General features: G+C 36.6%; 1 protein-coding gene across 2 annotated transcripts in view; it reads right to left on the reverse strand.

Moving 5' to 3' along the window:
* Window positions 1-573: 573 nt before the first annotated feature.
* Window positions 574-20,416, reverse strand: part of LOC142351073 (kinesin-associated protein 3-like) — a 46,156-nt gene continuing 26,313 nt past the window's right edge. The window contains exons 9-17 of one of the 2 annotated variants that reach the window (XM_075403157.1): window positions 14,192-14,401; window positions 13,433-13,651; window positions 13,112-13,283; window positions 10,540-10,665; window positions 10,002-10,186; window positions 9,420-9,636; window positions 8,917-8,998; window positions 2,018-2,200; window positions 574-1,356 (exon numbers count right to left, since the gene is read on the reverse strand). In XM_075403157.1, coding sequence (XP_075259272.1) covers window positions 1,179-1,356; window positions 2,018-2,200; window positions 8,917-8,998; window positions 9,420-9,636; window positions 10,002-10,186; window positions 10,540-10,665; window positions 13,112-13,283; window positions 13,433-13,651; window positions 14,192-14,401 — 1,572 coding nt within the window. In that variant the 3' untranslated portion in view covers window positions 574-1,178. Of the gene's footprint in view, window positions 1,357-2,017; window positions 2,201-8,868; window positions 8,999-9,419; window positions 9,637-10,001; window positions 10,187-10,539; window positions 10,666-13,111; window positions 13,284-13,432; window positions 13,652-14,191; window positions 14,402-20,416 lie in introns of both variants that reach the window. The other variant, XM_075403156.1, reaches the window with a different exon arrangement.

Here is a 20,416-nt window from a genome sequence, read left to right on the forward strand (position 1 = left end):
ACGTTTAAAGAATTGTACTAGCGCGCTGTCTTTTAAGAACAAAACGTAGTTTTCTCGTCTTTTTGTTGTAAGCGGGAAGCCAAAAAACAGTGGTCGTTTTTGTTACGCTGATGTAGAAGGAGAAGTTAAAACGAGTTGCAAGGCAGCTCGGAATTTTTTTCAAACTGCTTTTAATGTGGAGCGAGAAAACAATCTCTGAACAATCTCTAAACAAATAGCATGAAAACTCTCAAAATTCCATTTGTGAGAGTTTTCATGCTATTTAAGTTAAAGAACTCTAAGAAAATCTTCACACCATTCTTTAGGAAGGTTTAGGAACTCTTCACACCATGAGTATACGTCTCCAAAACAGCCTCTGTGAATCGTATACTTGGAGATTAGCGAGCTGAAAGGCTCTAAGAGAACTTGATGCTCACTGGGCGCTTCATGTTTATCCCGTTTTTGAGAACGAAAAGTCAAATGGATTAGTTAAAAAATCGTTCAAACAAAAAATCGCATAAAAATACGACAGGACTAATATAATTGCTACAAACTTCGTTTGAGAGCAATTAATAACCGTATATAAACTAAGGCTAAAATGGCAATTCTTAATTCTTAATTAGGTGGAATGATCGACAAAATTAGGTGCATTTTTACATTACAGAAGATCTATTTACAAACATTTACAGAATAAACATGATATATCATATCAACAGCACAGAAACATTAGAATGGTATTGCAAATGGAAATTAGGAAAATCAGCAGAATTGTTCCTGAACTCATTGTTCCTGGTCATGAGGTAAGGAAAAAAATTCCTGTCATCTATAGACTTCGTGTTTACTAGTATATCGCAATCATCGTTAGAACCATTAACAAGAGTACAGTCAAGCTAATTGTATGCACTTCAGGCACACCAACAATAGGTATTAATCATCGTTATAGAGGCAATAACCGGGCCTAGTTTTTGTTTGTAGTCATTTTTAACACGAAGACCTCGGTTTATTTTTGATGTCGAATACCTTAGGGCATTGGGGAACTGTTTCTCACCCATAGGTAAAATATGATTACCCAAGATTGGCATTTTAACACTCTAATTTGCTCTCAATTGAGTCACATGAACGTAGCTCAATTTCTATTACTATTGCTTATTACATAAATCGTCTTGTTTCTATTGTGAAGAAGTTTTCAAAATCATCCGTCAATATCTGTCTTGGCGTTTTGCTATCATTGCAGCGGCGGCGTGAGTGGCCTGGTGGTATATCATTGGAGGAGATTCGGACCTGAAGTTCCTCTCGTCATCTTCATCGTCTTCATCATCATCTCCACTGTCTTGATCAGCTGCAAATTGATGCATGCTTCTCATTCCCCCTGTGGACCTGAAATAGAAACATAACCGACTAAACGTCGGAAGAATTGTTCTCGAACGACTAGTGGGAGCTCTAATGAATTGCAGCCTGCTTCAGTCGGGGGGGGGGGGAAGGGGGAGCCTAAATGGAACTAAGAAGTTCAATAGTGGGCTTCAAATAACCACATTAGAGGTTAACATATACCACTATTAAGATTTAAAGTAAAAAATGGCACCCGTTTCGGCGCACTTTTCATTTGACTTTTAGTATAAAATTACCGCCAATTGAGTTCAGCTGTTTGAAATTGTGATTGAGAGAGAATTTTAGATCAGGCGAAACGCAAAAAGTCAAGGGCGTAAAAGTCGCTCGAAAAGTCAAAATTGTCAGGCGAAAATTTTGCATAAAAAAGACACACGTTTACAATAATTGCTATGAACTTCGTTCAAGAGCAATAAATAACTAGAGAACAAAGTTTCCATGTTCCAGCTGTTTTGATATAGATAGCAGCTAGTTGAAATTTACAGCTTGGGAGACATTTGACTAATGCACTCTTAAGTCATGCTTTAAAGCTTAATTAAATCTTGAATGTACGACCAAGTACTGTAGCCAAAGATTGTTTACAGATCCCATTATTTAATAAGCAGCACACATTTTTCGGTACAAACTTCTACACAAGGGTTAACATTCTTACCCGGAGTACATTAGGGAGTCATGTCTTCCAGCTCCTCCTGCCAACGCTCTTCCGTCCAGGCGGGGGTCTCCGTAGGGATCACTGTGGTGGGCCGAAGAAGGGTGAACTCCAAAGTGAGGATGGTTGTTACTGCTCATACGCAAATCGCCATACATGTCGGCCATTTCATCAGGTGAACCATGTCTATAATTTAATCTGGGTTTCAGAAGCATTCAAAGTATTTTTTTTCTATTAGCAATCAAATTTAACATTAAAAACTCGAATAATGGAAAAGTAGACTAATTTCAAAAAGCGACCCATTGAAAATAGGTGAAAAGCTGCCACAATGGAAGATAGTACCAATTAAAAGCACACAAACTGTCGCTTCCACACCAATAATACGCAGTTCATAATTTTAAAAAACAAAAAGCAAAAGGGCGAAGACAAACATAAACCGACAAATGTCGGAAGAATTGCTCTTGAACGACAGGCGAGGCAATTTGATTCATGGTCTTTAGTCTAGACCAATAGTTCTTTATGGGTGCAAAAAACTTTGAACAAAAAACTTTTGAAACATTCGAACCACTGACCTCTCGATCCATGGCCGACTGCACTAACCAATGCGCTACAATTCACTTAATTTTCCTATGCTGCAACCGTTTTTATATTAGCAACTTCGGAGCACTAGAGATCACTCAAAAATGGAGAACGAAAGCGTGAAAAAGTCACTTGAGAAGTCAAAAAATGTTCTAGAAGAAAAGCCCAAAATTGTCAAGCGAAAAATGTGCACAAAAAAAGACACACGTTTACAATAATTGCTATGAACTGCGTTCAAGAGCAATTAAACATAGCTGACAGATTGCCAGCAAATAGCCGCGATTGCTTCGTAGAACTTTAAAAGATTTTAAAAACAGACCAAAAAAGAAATTTCTTCGCTTCATAAAATGTTGTATTTTGATTAAGAATCTGTATAACTTATCGCTGCTTCTGCTTGCTGCTCTTAACTTTATCTCTTCGAATTTAAGGAAAGAAAAGTCAATTTCAGAGTGAAGACGCTATTTTTGAGAGAGAGAGAGAGTGAGGTAAGTCACGTGCGATCGAAAACTTAATTTCGCGAATGCTTAACTAACAGTAAAAATGACGTAAGCATGCAATTCTGTTGATATTGGATGAACAAATGAACAAAAGCAGATTTGAAGTGATTTTGACGTCATATGGTCGTAACGAAAGTCCTGAGGCAGAAATAAAAAAGGACCAAGAGAAGGCTAATAATAACCCCCGCTATCGCTTTGTGGCCATTAAAAAACTTGATTTAAAATCTGTATAAGTTTTTGCTGCCTCTAATAGCTGCTCTCAAATATCCTTCATTTAGAGTGACACACACCCATTTGACCTTATCTCTTTGAATTAAAGTAAATAAAAGTCAATTTGAAAGAGGGGAAGTCATTTGTGAGAGTGAGGTAAGTCAAGTGTGACCAACAATTTAATCACGCGAATGAACAAAAAACTCTTTCCACTACGAGCGAAAAATGACGTCATACACGCACTTCAATTGAAATTGCATGAACGAATGAACAAAAAGCAGATTTGAAGTGATTGTGACGTCATATGGTCGTAACAAATTCTTGACGACCAAATAAAAAAAATCAAAAATTCCAAAGAACTCTGGTCTAATATAACAGTAGCCAATAAATGTCTTGAAACAAACTGCCGTTGAACCCACTAAATGACGTTAGAATTGAAACAGTTGGAGAAAAAAGAAAACTGTAATTTGGCTTGCAGTTTCTTTGCATTCAATAAGAATTGTGAATTCAGCCTCTAAATAGGAAGCAAACAAGCTTAATACCAATACAAGTTAACGACACACTCTAATGAGCTCTTAATGCACAACTTAATGCACTAAGTCAAGTCTGAAACACTAAGTCTTAGTACCCGGGATCCACTGGTTATCCCAATTCTTACGACTTAGATTTTTGACCGTATTTGAGTACACGTACTAAATTAATTCCATTCAGTTGAAACACTGAGTGAGGTAAGTCAGAAATCAAACGTGCAAGTCGTGATTTATGCAAGACGGAAGAAGTGACGGAAAGGCAAAATGACTTTAAAAAAGAGAGCGCCTAAACAATAGCCTTTGAGTGGCTCACGACGGCTAATAGTAATAAACAAAACCTGTCGCTTCTGCATTTAGTGACTATGGCCGCTTTTTTGGGTCTAAAACATTCACCTAGTACTATTTATACAACCATTAATACAAGCGATAAAAATGCCTTCCCAAAATCAGCAACTAACATGACCACTCCTGAACGAAAAAAAAATGAAAACGAGCATAAAAAACTGTACCATCTCTGGGAAACAGCTGTGTCAAAGTCGTTAAAAGGAAATTAGGGCCCACCTGAAATTCAATTAAGAGTTTCAAAGAAAAACATCAACGTCAGCACAAATAACTACATATCAAAAGCTTTTTAAAATATACTACATACGGCCAAGATTGTGAATTAGAATAAATAAGAACAAAGTGACAACAAAAACATGAAGAGCAAGCAAAACTCAAATGAATTTAGTACACTATATAATTATATACATTAAATTGTTACACGAAAATAACAATTATCGGAAACCAAAGGGTAGCATCCATGACTGAACAGACTAAACGAGGTATTATCGAAAAACTATTCAGACATTGCAATAATGCAATATTAGTGATGAAGCACAAATGCGAGCAAAATTTTCTCAAATGTTAGGAAAACCAATAGCGGGAAGATCTTAAAAATAACGGCTAAAAGCTTAAGCCAGTGATGTCTTCAAAGAACAACAACAGAAAATCCGTCCAAATTACGCAAACTACTAAGTTTTGAAAGAGATGTTCACAAAATATAGCTTGATACTTAATACTAAAGCGATTTTCTACAAAATATAGCTTGATACTAAAACCTTTGAAAGTGGTTGTTTAGGCCTCATCAGCAAGCGCGGGACGACTCAAATTAAACAAACTAATAATGAACATAAACCGACTAACGTCGGAAAAGTTGCTCTCGAATGATAGGCAGCGCAAATTAATTCAGGGACTTCAGCCTATAAATTTTTCTTTATGGGTGCAAAAAATTCAGCTCACGATAGGACTCTAGAACCCCGGCCACCGGAGACCAATTTCTTCACCTCGACTGAGGTATTGAACACTGAGCTATCAGGACCTCGTTTGTAGTCTTTAACAAGCGGTTTTGTTTGAACAACAAACTTCGTTTCGGAGTGAGAGCCATTGAAATTACTCAAAAATCAATAAGAAGTGCGTGAAAAGTCACCAAATAATTCAAAGATTATTCTAGAAGAAAAACGCAACACGGTCAGGCGAAAAATTTGCATAAAACAGCGGTAGAATACAGGAAACGACTCGAAGAGTCGTGCAATGAAAACGCCTATCTATCTTATCTAACCCTACATATTTCAGATATACAAACTTCTTGCTACTACTAAACCAATGTTCGAAATCCAATGTTCGAAAATCAAAGTCAACGTTCTGAAACAGAAGTCAATGTTTGAAAACAAAAGTCAAATTTCAAGTCAGGAATTCAGCTGAAAAAAGCATAGCTGGTAAAAACCGGAAACGAATCGAAGAGTCGTGCAATAAAACTCTTATCGAACTATACCTATTTCGGAAATATGAAAGAAGAAAAAATACCCGGCAGATTGCCGGAAAATAGCCGCCGTTGATTCCAATAAGCATGATTGGGATTGAACGAATAGAATATATTGAAAAAAAAAATTTTGTACAAAAAAATTTTTTAAGTCCGATTTATTTTGATGGCATTTCGTAGTTGAACATACTTCTGTTTCTTAGAGAGAGGCTACAGGGGCTACTATCAACACCAATAAGCATTAGAGGTGGTAACTAAGACTTATAGGAACGACGTTCAAATAGCGGGCATCTAAAATTGGGCTTTATGGGTTTATCCCGTTTCTATTTCTGACTTCAATTTTTTATACCGACTCTGTTCATTTTGAATTGCTTTGCTTAGCAACTGATGTTCAAAATCACTTTTAGCAGAATGAGAGAAGAGAGAAACTAGCCTAGAGAAGTCAAAAAGATTTCACGCAAAATGTCGAAAAAGCGGCAAAATGGTAAAGCGAAAAAAAGTTTGACGAAGTAAAAAAAAAATACGAGCGCAATAATAGCCGGCTGAGAAGATGAGGGCGGCTATTAACAAAAAAGAATATACAGTGAGAAAAAACTCAATTTTTAGTGTGAAATTGGATAGGTTGAAACGTTGGATAGGTTGAAGGGACTTATAAAGTCCATTGTTCAAAAATAGAAGTCAAGGTTCTAAACCGGAAGTCAATGTTCGAAAACAAAGCCAAATTTCAAGTCATGACTTCAGCTTAAAAAAACCTGAAGAATCTCAATAGTCCTCTTCGAGTCGTAAAAAGACACACGTGAGACACAATTGATAAATTAATATTTATTAAAACAAACGTCAAGTCGCAACAATTTTGGTAACACGCGGAAAACCTTTGAGCCCTATCAGCAATGCAATTAACGCGCAAAGTAACCAAAACAACGACAAATGCGGAAAACTAAAGTTGTTATAAGGCATAAAAACCTTAGCTTCGGTTGAGAAAACTTTGAAATTAATAATTTATACCTCATTGGTCAAATACGTTATCGCTGTAATTAAACGTAGCCGCGATAGACGCTTGGGGCCTTCCATGAATTGAAACAAAGTTTTTCAGAGATTACATAGTTAGATCGACCACCAGTCCTTTAATAGACCACTAGCACTAGACTTTTTGGGTTAGCTTTGGACTGTCATTTTTATGAGACACATAAGCTCTAAGGAGAAAGCCCTAATAGGGCTTCAAATTTATGATCTGTTCCGTTTGTGACCCCTCAGCTTAGTGGGCGCATATTATTTGCACCCCTCAGATGCACGTGCAATATTTTTTTACAAAATGACTTACTATGTAATGGCACGTGCTCTGTAACTTGGGGCCAAGCATATATCAAGCATATATGTTTGGCACTACTTAGATGCACACTATTGACCTTAAACAAGTAAATTAAATGTTCATAAAATTTAAGTTAAAGTTCCATAAGTGAGTTCAGAAGTCATTTTTTTGAGTGAGGTAAGTCATTAAAAATGTCAATTCCAAGAAGTCAGGGTAAGACGAAACAAAAATCTGTTAGACGAAGTAAAAAAAACATAGCAGGACAAGTCCTGAAATACAATTCAAGTATTGAATGAAAACCTTAGAACTACTCTACCTGACCAGCAGATCAATTGAATAATGCCACCCAAAACACAAACAAAATTATAACAAAAAATTGAGAAACAAACAATCAAACAATCTAAACAAAAATATTATCATTGCTAAAAATTTGAAGCGTTTACCCATAAGGCAAAATTTGATCCCTTTATATATACTTTTTCAAAAGTATGTTCAGAACCGACTTTTAATTCTCAAATTGCTGCAGTTTTGTATCTGCAAGGCCTGAAAAAATGCATTGGCCCTTGAAGATCGATTAACTCGAAAATGACCCAAAAATTTTAAAAAAAGGAAATCAATTGCAAATTTTATTGGAACGTTGCTAAAAATTGTGATATTAATATCGTACGAATCATTTCTGTGTCTCTAGAGGCTATTCAGTAAACCAATTCCAAGGCTTAAAAAATTACTTGGTTCAAAGATCGATAGGGAATAATTTTTAGAAAAAATTTCAAATTTCAAAAAGAAATTCATTCTATTAAAATGTTAAAAACAATTCAATTGCCCCCTACCAACTATTCAATAACATACTATCAAACCTTGTATGAGGTTATCTGGCTATTTAGGCAAGAAAAGCTGTATCAAAGCCAAATGTTTTGAAAAAACTTTAAAAATAGCAAATTTTATCAGAAAAATTTTTAAATTCGAAAAGTTAAATTGTTGAACACAAATCCATTGGAACAACAAAACAAAGCAGTAACTTTTGTCAAACCGTTGAATAGGTTTCCTTGCACTTGAGAATGGACAAATATCAAAAATTGATGGAAATTTTAGGAAACATTGAAAAAACTGCCGATTTTATCAAAAAATTGTTGAAATTCGAGACATTTAAATGTTGAAAACCAATCCATTATTACTAGAAACTATACAGTGCACTATTATCAAACCTTAAAGGAGATTCTCTGGCCCCTGAAGCAGAAAAAACCTCAAAAAATGACAAACATTTTTAAAAAAAACTTGAAAAAATTGCAAAAATTAGTATCATTTTGCGTGTTTGTGTTTGTAGTACCAAAACATTTAGCACATAAAATGGTCATAACGAGTAATTTTGTCTCGCAAAGGAATCGCAAACGGCCTTGATCAACTTTTAAAAACTTCAACCAAAGACGAATCAAACAAAAACCTAAAAAAAATCACAAAAAAACATGAAAAATTGCACCATTTTGAGCCAAAAAACTCCTAAAAATGATCTTTTAACCTTGAGTTGGGGCCATCCCAGCAGCTGAACCTCTCTAATCACTTGAAAAACAACTAACTTCCACTTTGGGCCTCTAATGAAACTTAATGCCCGCTGGGCTTTACCTGTTTATCCCGTTTTGAAAGATCAAAGTCATTGAAAAATGTGTGAACACATCTTAAAAAAAACAGCGCCCCAATACAATTTAAATTCTTTGAATTGTAAAAAAAAAATTTAGGAGCGCTATAATAACCGCCTGTGGAGTTGAGGACACGGCTATTAATGATTCATTGAAAGTGCAATGAAAACACCAAATAGCGGCAAACTCCATTATTAGTTTTTGAACACAAATGGTGTCAAAGTAATCAAAACAAGCCTATGATTTCGATCAAATTGACTTGAAAACTGAAACAGGGGTACACAATGTGCTAACCCGTCCATTAATTCATCTCTGTCTCCCATGAATCCCATGGCATTGTACCTGGCTATCTCCTCAATGTAGTTGGGACTGTGCATATTACCACCTCCAACACCACCTACACCTCCCATCCCACCTTCTGCTTCTAAACAAACAATTTGTTTTTTATCATTGAAATGGCTGAAATGAATCTGAAAAGGGATTGAAGCCAACGTCAGAAGCTATTAGATGCATTCCTTTACAGTGCAGTATAAGAAAGCATCCATTTTTAAGAAATTCTATTAAATTTATTTTAGTTTGTACCAATCGTATAGAATATTCTTGTCTCGTATCAAGGCTATACAGCATTGATTCTCTGAACACACGTCGTTCTCTGAGTTTAATGCAAATTGTTATCTTTTTGGAGGTACAAGTAAACAGATCCGAAGATGCTCGAGGCCCAATTCCGAGGAAAAAAGTTTGATAATAGTTCAGAAAATCAATGCAATTGGAGAAACTACCTCGAACTAAGTCTGAACGACCAGAACAAATTAAATTTATGAATTATAGATCAATCTCAGACTAACGATAGTAAAGATCCGAGTGATCCAAAATATCCGAATTCTGCAACAAATTTCCAAACTCTGAGTCTCCGCTGATATCTGCCGAGTTGATGCCTCCCACTCCCCCGTTAGACACAACCGCATTGGCCAAGTCAGCTGACTCGATTAGCTCTAGCCACTGGGAGTTATGCCAGTCAAACTTGACACGCTGGATTTTCTCACCCCAGTCTTTATCCAACTCCTAGAATTGAAAAAGCCGTTAACGAACTGTAATAATGACGAATTCACGTTTGATTTCAAACTATGATAGAATACGTTATAACTTGATAATGATTGTTAAAATGGTCTCCTCGCCTGAAAATTATCTTCCTCATAAATTATCACATGATGCAGAATATGCACAATAACAGCGCCAAATGAAAGCAGATTCACCAAATTAAATCAAGACAATACATGGGGTTCATAATTTTATTTAAACCCGAACTTCAATAAGTCAAACTTTTGTAAATACGGCAAACTTCCCAAGGCTGGTATGTGTTGTTCTGTTCAGACAGTGTTAATCATCATCAAAGCTCGTCATTGTCATAACACGTGACTCGGACTAACGGAGATGATATCCAGTGTCATGTCACACACTTTTCTGATCTCTGCGTTCTTGTCATGCATCAGGTCAATTATGTATGCAGGTGCCTGAGTCTTCTGAAGAACAAGCTCCCTCGTTGACTGGTGGAAAGTCAACTGGTAGAACACGTAGATCGTCTGACACACTATTTCGTCATCCTCTTGTTTCACTGAAATATGAAATCCAATAAAACTTTAAAATTTCAATTAAAATTTTTTGCGTCCAGATTCCTATAATGTATCTATCAGCATTTTCCGTAATTAGCAACGAATATCAATTTGAAGGAACGATAATTTTATATGATAATTTACACGTGGCACAAAAACTGTCATCTTAGATTCATAGCTTCTAGAATATCTCAGCCAAACTATCTAAACCGAAGCCACCAACAGAAATTCGCCGTCACATTGTGAGATCTATTTTGATGCCAGCTATGAACTTCATCAAATCTGGAAACGTTCAATCTACTATTCGTGACTACAGTTTTTTCTATTTCTGTTTCCTCTTGAACAAAAAACTCACAGTTGAGGAGTTCGATGAGTTTGTGTATGATGCCAGAATCTGCCATCAATTTGGCACAGTCCTCATCAGTGGCCATAGTGCCGATCAGAATCACAATTTCGAGGAGCATATCATCCTCCGCTCCACCTGTCAAAAAGAAACAAGTAATTCACCTGCCCCTGTTCGAAATTTTTGCAAGAATAATCTTAATTCAACTATTTGCCAATATGTTTCACACTGTCCACAAAAGAATATAAAAACTTCAGCTGTTCAGGTAAAGGGGACTCCCTTATTCGAACATGGGTCTGTTTCTTTTATCCGGCAGAATATGGCCATCCATAATAGATATTTTTTACGACTTTATAAGAGTATATACACATCTACCAATTAGAAGAGTTATCTACAACTACGAGCTCGACAAGAAAGGTCCGCAATGTGCGTTCGCACATTATGTTAAGAACGCCAAAAAGTATAAACATAGCTGTCAGAGTGAAAGAAAATAGCCGCGATAACTTTGAGGTTCTGCAGTCTCAAAAAGATAAACATAACCGACTAATGGGCGAATTGCTCTCTAACGACCGGTGAGCGGTTGATTTCGGTAGTAGCCAGCTGCGGCTTAAGGATGCTAGCAATCGCAGGGGTTGACTGGTGTGTGTGTGTGTGTGTGTGAGAGAGAGAGAGAGAGAGAGAGAGAGAGAGAGAGAGAGAGAGAGAGAGAGGGGGGGAGTTGGCAAGCGACGGGGTGAGGTTGCGAAGTCTAGATGAGAGGGTGATTCAAATCGACACATGGAGGAAGGTGGACAATGGGAGTGTTGAAGGGGGACTGATGACGGGGGTTGATGGCGGCGGGGGGACTGAGGGGGATCAAAATTAAGATAAAGAACCGCCCTTCACACCATGAAATTGTCTCCTCAAAAGTTTCGGTGAATCGCATTATTCGAGTAAGGCTTAGGGCTCTAAGAGAACTTAGTGTCCCCCAAGCGCTCTCTTTATCCCATTTTTGAGGACGAAAACTCAAATGGTTCACTCGAAAAATGGGCAAGCGAAAAATCGCATTAAAAAGACCACAGGACTAATATAATTGCTACAAACTTCGTTTGAGAGCAATTATTAAAAAAAACAGATCGAAAAAGAAGAACTTCCGCTCTAATTATTAATTACTGGGGAAAATACCTACAACTTAATGCTGCTGCTATTAGCTGCTCTAAGAAAACCTTGTATTAGAGTGACACAGACTGTTATATTCATCGCCTTGAATTAAACTCATTTTGGAAGTCAGGAATGTCATCTTTGAGAGTGAGGTACGTGTGACGAAATTCGGTAGAAATTGTATGAATGAGCGAACAAAAAGCAGTCGTGAAGTGATCGTGATGTTAAATGATGGTAACAATCTTGACCACGAAACAAAAACAAACCAATAGAAAGCCAATAACAACCCCAGCTATCGCTTTGCGGCTATCAAAAACTATAAACGTAAGAATTATCGTCACTACTATTCTGGTCTAAACAGATTACCATAATAAAGCCCCCATATAGGCTGGTTGGTCGCTAATTATACAATGCTTTATATAGCTGTCAAAAATATATTCTATTACATTACTATTATATATATTACTAAATATATATTACATTACTATGATATATATATATATATATATATATATATATATATATATATAACTAAATATATATTACATTACTAAAGAATATTCAACGAAGAGAAGAGATTTTATAAAAAGTTTCGATTTTATTGAAAAACATTTTCAAAATTTAGTTAAAAAAGGGTTTATTCTCAAGAACCTGGCGCAATTGGGTTGTGGGGACTGTCACTCATTTAATCGCTCTGCTCCAGGTAAAATGGTGAACAATTGTTTGTAATTGACCAAAATAGATATTTTGTAAACTAGCCGAGATCCCGAGGACGGCTGGGTTAATCTTTACCCTTAAATTTTTTCCTGCATTCAATAAATTCAACACAGTTGTCGACGAGACGTTTGGTTTATAATTTAAAGCAAAAAGTTCAAAGTTTCTTCGAGGGAAAATAACTAGAAATATTCCCAGAAAAAATTATTTAAAACTCAAAATTGTCCACAATTGCGCAGCAGTTGGAATTAAACATAAGAATTAAACATAAGAATCAATATCTATTCTAAGCAAATTGATTTCATACACTCACACATTACAACAAATTCTGAGAACTAAGAGCTTCAAATTGTCTTCGAAGCATCGCTCAATGAAGGTTTGAGGGAGTCTCGGGACTTTAAGGATTTCTTTAGTTATCAAAGAGCTTTTCAGTGGCATCACTTATCTATATATCTCTCGGAAAATGTTGATTGGCCCACATTTGGCCAATTTCACAAAAAAAGCGAAAATTGGTGAACAATTAAATTGCAAAAAAAATTTGACAAATGTGTAAGCCAGAAATTTTGAAACTAGTATCCTGGAAAATGGATGTATGTCTTCTCTCGAGCATAAACAAAATGCCCGAAAAAATGTATATTGCGATGAATAGAATTTTTAAAATCTTTTGGAAGTATTTTGCTCAAATTTTTCCACATCTGGAACAAAAATTTGTGGACAAAAATCTTCTCACCAGATGAAGTCAATTTGGAGTCAATGAAAGGCATTAGGTCACACTTCTGGATGACGAGAGCCCAATCAATCTCAAGGCCTGACAAGTTTCCCAGGATTCCAAGACACTCAATGACAAAATCATCTTCGTTGTTGTTGTTTTTTATTGCTTTCGCCAAATCTCCAACGTAGTCCTAAATTTTAGCTCAATTTAGCTCAAACGAAGGATCAAAACATTGCCAGAAAGACAATAATTTCACAAAAGAACCAATATTTTATTCGTTTTTTAACGATAACAGTAGTATTGTACGGTTAAAGTTTCGACTGTTTTCAGGATACATACCACAAACAATGATTTTAACGTCGCATGCTCTGATATGTTTCTGATCATCTTGAGAATAAAACTGTCTTTGAACTTGAATGCTCTTTTCATCAACAACTTGAGCCCTTTATTCTCACAGATCAACTTCGCATTGCGAACATTGCAAGCCAAATTGACGCACAGTGATATCAATTCCAACTCTGGTTTTTCATGTGGGTTTTCCAGCAATAGACGCATTACCTAAAAAGGGAAGGCTGTCATTGAAAAATAGTGAACCTCAGTATTGCGATTATTATAGCCACCCCACTCCCGAAATACAGTTATCTCAATACAAATCTGACAATGCAGTTAAGTTATATGGTTCTACTCCCACTAAATTGATGTGAAGTATAATGGTTGAAAGGGCACAATATTAACTTATTCACAGTTAATGGCTTCACTTTATGCAATATAGCCTCAAATGCATTCCAGCGAGGGCATCGATATTAGCGGAAGTTTAATCGTTCCTCATTTAATGATTAGCAGCTTGACAGCGCTTAACAATGACAGTTATAACACTCAGAACTGTAGTCTCTTTTAAAGCCAAATTACTCTCGCGCTCCGTACTCCCTAGCAAATATATGCGATCTCAAAAATTAATGCCCCGATCTCAAACTCTAAATTTTGAAGCAAAAAACTATTGACTTATTCAATTTTGTCTTTCACGTTATATGCGAATTGCGCATCTGATCAATTGACGCATCATAGTTCTAAAATATTCGGTAGGCACTTTTGACTTACAATTGGAATACAGTCGGTGTATGTGAAGAGAGCTTTGAAGCGATCCTCAATGCTGATCTGGTAGAGTAACAGCAGAACTGTAGCATGGTGGTATTCGTGACCTATTAGTTGCACTAGAGAGGGCAGCATTCCACACTTGGCAATTCCCTGTCTCAAGTCAGTGTCGAAAGATAGGTTAAGTAGAAGTCGCAGCGTCAAGTTTAACAGATCCTAAACAAACTTTGATTCCCGTTTGTTACGTAAACGAAGTAATTACTTTCAACTGATTACGCGCACTAAAATGACTCCTTTTAAATTGATAATTGGTTTAATCCAATCTCAATAAACGGCAACAACTCTGACTCAAACAACAGCTGCTTTCCTCACATCACCTAATCCATTAAACTATACCAGAAACATGTGAATACTATAGACAATATATAATAGAGACCATTGAATAGACCCAACTCTTAAAATACAGCCATTAGAGATTGATTCCGTTGGTAGAACGAGACAAATAAAAACAAAATTTGAACAGTCCATTTTTGAGCAGTTTAAAACGTATCCCGCAGATTGCCGGACAATAGCCAGGAAATAAACTGTTGACACCTAGTCGAAAATTACCATCAAGACCAAAGAAAAAATAGAGTGATTCGGAAAAATGAGATTTTTATTTGAAATTCAAATGGTTTCAACAAATATACAGGAATGAGACGAACTAGAAACACCTATCAGGATCAGTGCAGAATTACCATTCAAAGAACTGCCGAAAACAAAGAGCTTACTATGAACCTCACTAGAAGAGCAGATTTCAATAGTCAGCTAAGCATATAACCATAAACAACTAAACATAAACAAAAAGAAATGAGTATAAAAAAAATGCTTTTTACTGAAAATTAGTGGCACCGAAATAATCAAATCCAAGATCAACATTCACCTTTGTAGCTGAAACCAATGCAAAAAAGTAAAGGGACAAAAAAACTTGAACAATTCCAATTTCACGAATGTCTTTGAAAATACGTGACGCCAAATGAATGAATGCTGGTGACTAATATCAAAATCCTTAGCAACAACAAACAACTCCATTATTAGGACGCATATACCAACTACTATAAATACAAACAAGTAAACACATGAAAAAAGCATCAAAAAGACAGGAAACAATAAAAAACTCAGCAAAACCAGGTTGCCTGATTACAAAGCCCATGAGACCTAATTACTGAGACTAAGCAAATAGTAAAAAAAATAACAACACCCACAAAACGAAAAGATCACAGATATCATTCGATACTAAAAAGTTTCGAAGTAAAAACATACTCAGAAGATTGTCGGAAAATTGCCGCCATTGATTGCCATAACCACGATTCGGATTGAAAGAAAAGAAGAGAATAAGGAAAAATAGATTTTTGCACAAAAACATTTTTGAAGTGCGAATTATTGTGATGTCATTTTGTAGCTCAACACACTCCTGTTTCATAGTGAGAGGACACAGGGCCTAGTATCAATACCAATAAGCACTAGAGATGGTAACTATGACTTATAATAACAAAATTCAAGTACCGGGCATCTAAAATTCGGCTTTATGGGGTTTATCGCGTTTCTATTTCTGACTTCATTTTTTATACTGACTATGTTCAGTTTGAAATACTTTATTGAGCAACTGCTGTTTAAAAGCACTTTGAGCAAAATGGGAGATAAGTGAAACTGGCCTAGAGGGGATTCGCTGGCCCCTGGGGCCTCAAAAATGACAATAGTAAAAAACAATTGCAGGTTTTATCAAGAAAATTCAAAAATTTGTGATTTTAAAAATTTGAAAACCACTCTACTACAACTAGAAACTATACAGAAACCTATTATCAACCCAAGGAGGAGGTTTTCTGACCCCTGGGGCTACAAAAAGTCAAATGGCAAAAACTTTCGAAAAGATTGAAACAAATAGCAAGCTTTATCACAAAAAAAAAATTCGCAATTTTAAAATGTTGAAAACATCTCGACTGCAACTAGAAAGTATGCAGTAAACTATTATTAATCCCTAGAGGAGTTTCCATGCCCCTGGGTCTGAAAAAAGACAAAAAATGGCAAAAATTGAAAAAATTTAAAATTTGCAAACAATTAGTATCATTTAGCGTGTTTGTTTGAACTTTGACAAACTTCAATTTATGACTGATCAAACAAAAAAACTCGAAAACAGCAAAAAACTTAAAAAATTGAAACATTTGGGCTCAGAAACTCCTATAAATGTCCATTCAACATTGAATTAAGGCCTTCTCAGCAGCTCTACCACTCTCAGCACTAAAAAGATTACTAAAACCAGCTAACGGCCTCTTATGAAACTTGATGCCCACAGAGTTTTACCTGTCAATCTCGTTTTGAAAGCTCGAAGTCATTGAAAACGGTGTTAAAACATCTTACAAAAAAGACAGCACCAATACAATCCAATTCTTGGATTGTAAAAAAAGGAGCGCTATAATAACCGGCTGAGAAGATGAGGAGGGCTATTCAAAAATACTAACTGCCAATAGCTGACAGATTGACAGCATGTAGCCGGAATATCTTTGTAGATCTGCAGTCTCAAAAAGATACTAAAAGAGAAGAAACTTTTCATTAAAAGCTGGTGGAATGTTATATTTCGATTTGTGGTAGATTTCGATAAGAATCTGCCTAACTTATTGCTGCTTCTAAAAGCTGCTATCAAATAACCTTCAATTAGAGTGACACAAACTCACTTGACCTCATCTCTTCAATTGCAGTGAAGAAAAGTCAATTTCAGAGTCAGGAAGATATTTTTAGAGTAAGTTAAGTCGTGCGACCAAAAACTTAATCACGGGAATGACCGAAAAACATTTTCCAAAAAAAGTAAAATAACGTCACACACGCGAATCAAGTGAAACTGCGTGAACAAATGAACCAGCAGATTTGAAATGATTGTGACGTCATATTGTCGTAACAAAAATCTTGACAACGAAAAAATCCAAGAGAAGGCCAATAATAGCCCCAGCTATCGCTTTGCGAATAATAAAAACTAACTGCACATGAAATAACAAAACATAGCTGGCAGATTGCCAGAAAATAGCCGCAATAGCTTCGTAGATCTACAGCCTAAAAAAACAGTAAAAAAGACAGACCAAAAAATTCGTCTTTTCATTGAAGGCTGATATGTTATATTTTGATTAAAAATCTGTACAAGTTTTTGCTACCTCTATTAGCTGCTCTCAAATAACCTTCATTTAGAGTGACGCACACCCGTTTGACCTTTTTTGTTTGAATTAAAGTAAATAAAAGTCAATTTCAAAGTTAGGAAGTCATTTTTGAGAGCGAGGTAAGTCAAGTGTGACCAAAAATTTAATCGTGCGAAAGAACAAAAAACTCGCTCCAAAAAGAGCGAAAAAAGACGACACGCACGCACTTCAGTTGATATTGCATGAACGAATGAACAAAAAGCAGATCTGAAGTGGTTGTGACGTCGTATGGTCGTAACAAAAATCGCGACGATGAAATAAAAAACATAGCAGGACAAGCCCTGACGTACAATTCAACGAATTTTCAATGACTAAACAGAAAAGTAGACATAGAACGGACTATGATTGGATTGGGAAAACCAATTGTAAGATTCTGAACTTTATTAGGCAGCCTATCACGGGAAAACAATAGCGCCCAGATCTAACAATTCGAAAGGTTTTTAGTTTGGTGGTTCGTCTTCTTCTTAACAACAATAGATTTCCCGTACTATGCTCTTGGCTGTTCAAAAGTGTCGATGATAAAACACTTAAATTAAGTAACGCTAATAGCTAATTACAATAACTCAATAAGCATCAGATAACATGCACTACGACAATCTACGACAAAGTTAACGCAACGACGCTTAATAACGATTAACAAAAGCCTCTCGCTCAATAATGCGGCAAACTATGCCAAACAATCGATAATTAACTCGTTCACGGTTAGCAACTTCCGCGCTGCGCTTATAGTGTAAGCCGCTTTTATACTGAGCCGAGCAAACAGTTTGTTTACTCAAACCAAACAAACCGTCATTATTGCACAAGGTTTTCAGCCTTCTATACTGCTATCGGCTATTTCAGTGAAAGTCCGTAATACCAATGCCGTAATATGGTGACGTGTTAAATACCAACACATACTTATTAAATGTCAGTCAAGATGGCCGCCAAATTCACATATATGCGAACTCCGGATTTTTCTGTTCTCACGTGCAATTTGTTTACATAGGGGAATTCCTAGGGTACCGTCCGCACGTCCGCTTATGTGCTGTAGGGTTACGGTCCGGTTGCGCCGTACGTCCGTAACAAACAAAAAGTTCAAAATGGCCGACAAGTCAACTTATACTTAGTTACCTATTAAATATGTGTTTCCGGGTCTTTTGTTTACATAAAGCGGATTGGGGGGTATGGTTCGTATTCCACCTAATCAGGCGTAGGCTCAGGGCCTTCTTGCACCCTAGTATGACTAACGTTCATTAAACTCAAGAACTGCGAATTTCGGATTTTACCAAAATTATCACTTTTTCCCCTCATAAGTGTTAATAGCTCCGGACTGGCTAGAGCTGGCACCACCAATCCTGGTTTCTGAATATTTCAGGGGTGCCCTAGGGTGATGGTGACCCCAGCTTGGTTCAGCGATATCGGCTTCAAAAAATCGGGGGGGGGGGTGGACAAATTTTCGGTCCCAACTTGTAAAAATTTTCAGATTTGGCCAAAATTACGAATTTTGTAAAACTCTATTTTCTTTCAGTTATAACGGATGTCAGTGACTACTAACGGTTTTTTCGTTGCAACAAGCTACTCGCGGACTACAGCAAGCTAGTATTCAGTATAGAACGCAATTTCATAAATCCCCGTTAAATGCATTGAGGTCAGTAATACGCTATAATCGGTTTATGAACTTCAGCTACGTAGCAGTGGCTTTTTATATGCTCTTATTGGACCTCATGAGGGCTAGGATACCTACATATAAATTACGCAAGAGATTGAAAGATGGATTAACCTCTTTACAGAGACTTTCATGGTAACAGTTCAATGATGACATTTATTATGATTCCACACTTTGTGATAACAGTACATATGATAGCAGCAAGCGCCAAAGTTCTGCCAACTCTCAATCAGTGCACCACAGATCCCAAATCTTTAATAGAATACCCGAAATTTCTGAGAGTTCAAGGTAACCGCTCTAACAAAATTACTTCACTTTTCGTTTCTCGTTAAAGTCATTACTGAACATAATCTACTTGATAGCTTGTTCCCAAGACAGAGCTGAATGTTCTCTTAAGGGTTCTCTGGTGTTCGCAGCTGTTCTATTGTCTCTAGTTGCATTACTTAATTGTTCGTTCGACTTAAAGAAATATTTCACACCTAAAATTCAGATAGTTCTGGTTTTAGGCCATTGGTTACGATTTTACACACCTCCCTTCTATACCTTTTATCCTCCTGGATAAATTTAACATCAGATCAAAATGCACTATCAGTAAAATTGTAACTTTTAAACCAAGAATTTTCGAACACACAAAAAGTTTTCGATTAGGCCAATATTCTTCATCCTATTTAAATGTCCAATTTACGCTTCCGCCTCTTTATCGGCTCGCTCTATCACTTGTCTCAGAATCAAGCTCCTGAGCGTATCTCCAAATTGACCCCACTAACATTCCCTTCTCTAAGAGTGTTGTACATACTGCGAAAAAGCTCTCCCTCGGTTGGGCTCCACCACACCTTTGATATTTCTCTATATTTCTTCAACTTTGCACCCTTCTCAAAAAATCGCAGTATTTTTAGTGTTTCTTTAGAGACTCCTCCAATATTCCCATCTTTAGTTGGAGTACCCCCATTCCTTTGGAAAACATCGAGCCTGTGTATCTCATTGGCCATCAATGCTGGTTGTCCAATATACGATTGATCCATATAGAGAAGCACTTGGTGGATAGAATAATCCCAATGGGCAAAGAAGCACGTGTTGAGATGCCGTACTTTCAGTTCGAGCATCGCCGGGTCAACATCATTTTTAAGGTCCCTTCCCAGGCTTCGTGCTACGTTCCTGGCAGCGGCTTCGACTTCTTCTGGTGAGAAGATTCCATCGTCCTGCAGTGCTTGCCTCACGCTAAACTGCGGATCCATTTATAGTTTTCGTTTTCTCCGTACTTTCTCTAAGTAGCCTAATTAAGCGGTTTCGCGTTGCCAACTGAGTGATAACCGGCTTGAGACTGTTGATTCTTAACAATGATGCCTCGTGTGTTTACGTTCA

Source organism: Convolutriloba macropyga, chromosome 12 (genome assembly GCF_964194025.1).
Source record: "Convolutriloba macropyga chromosome 12, txConMacr16.3, whole genome shotgun sequence".
NCBI lineage: Eukaryota > Metazoa > Xenacoelomorpha > Acoela > Convolutidae > Convolutriloba > Convolutriloba macropyga.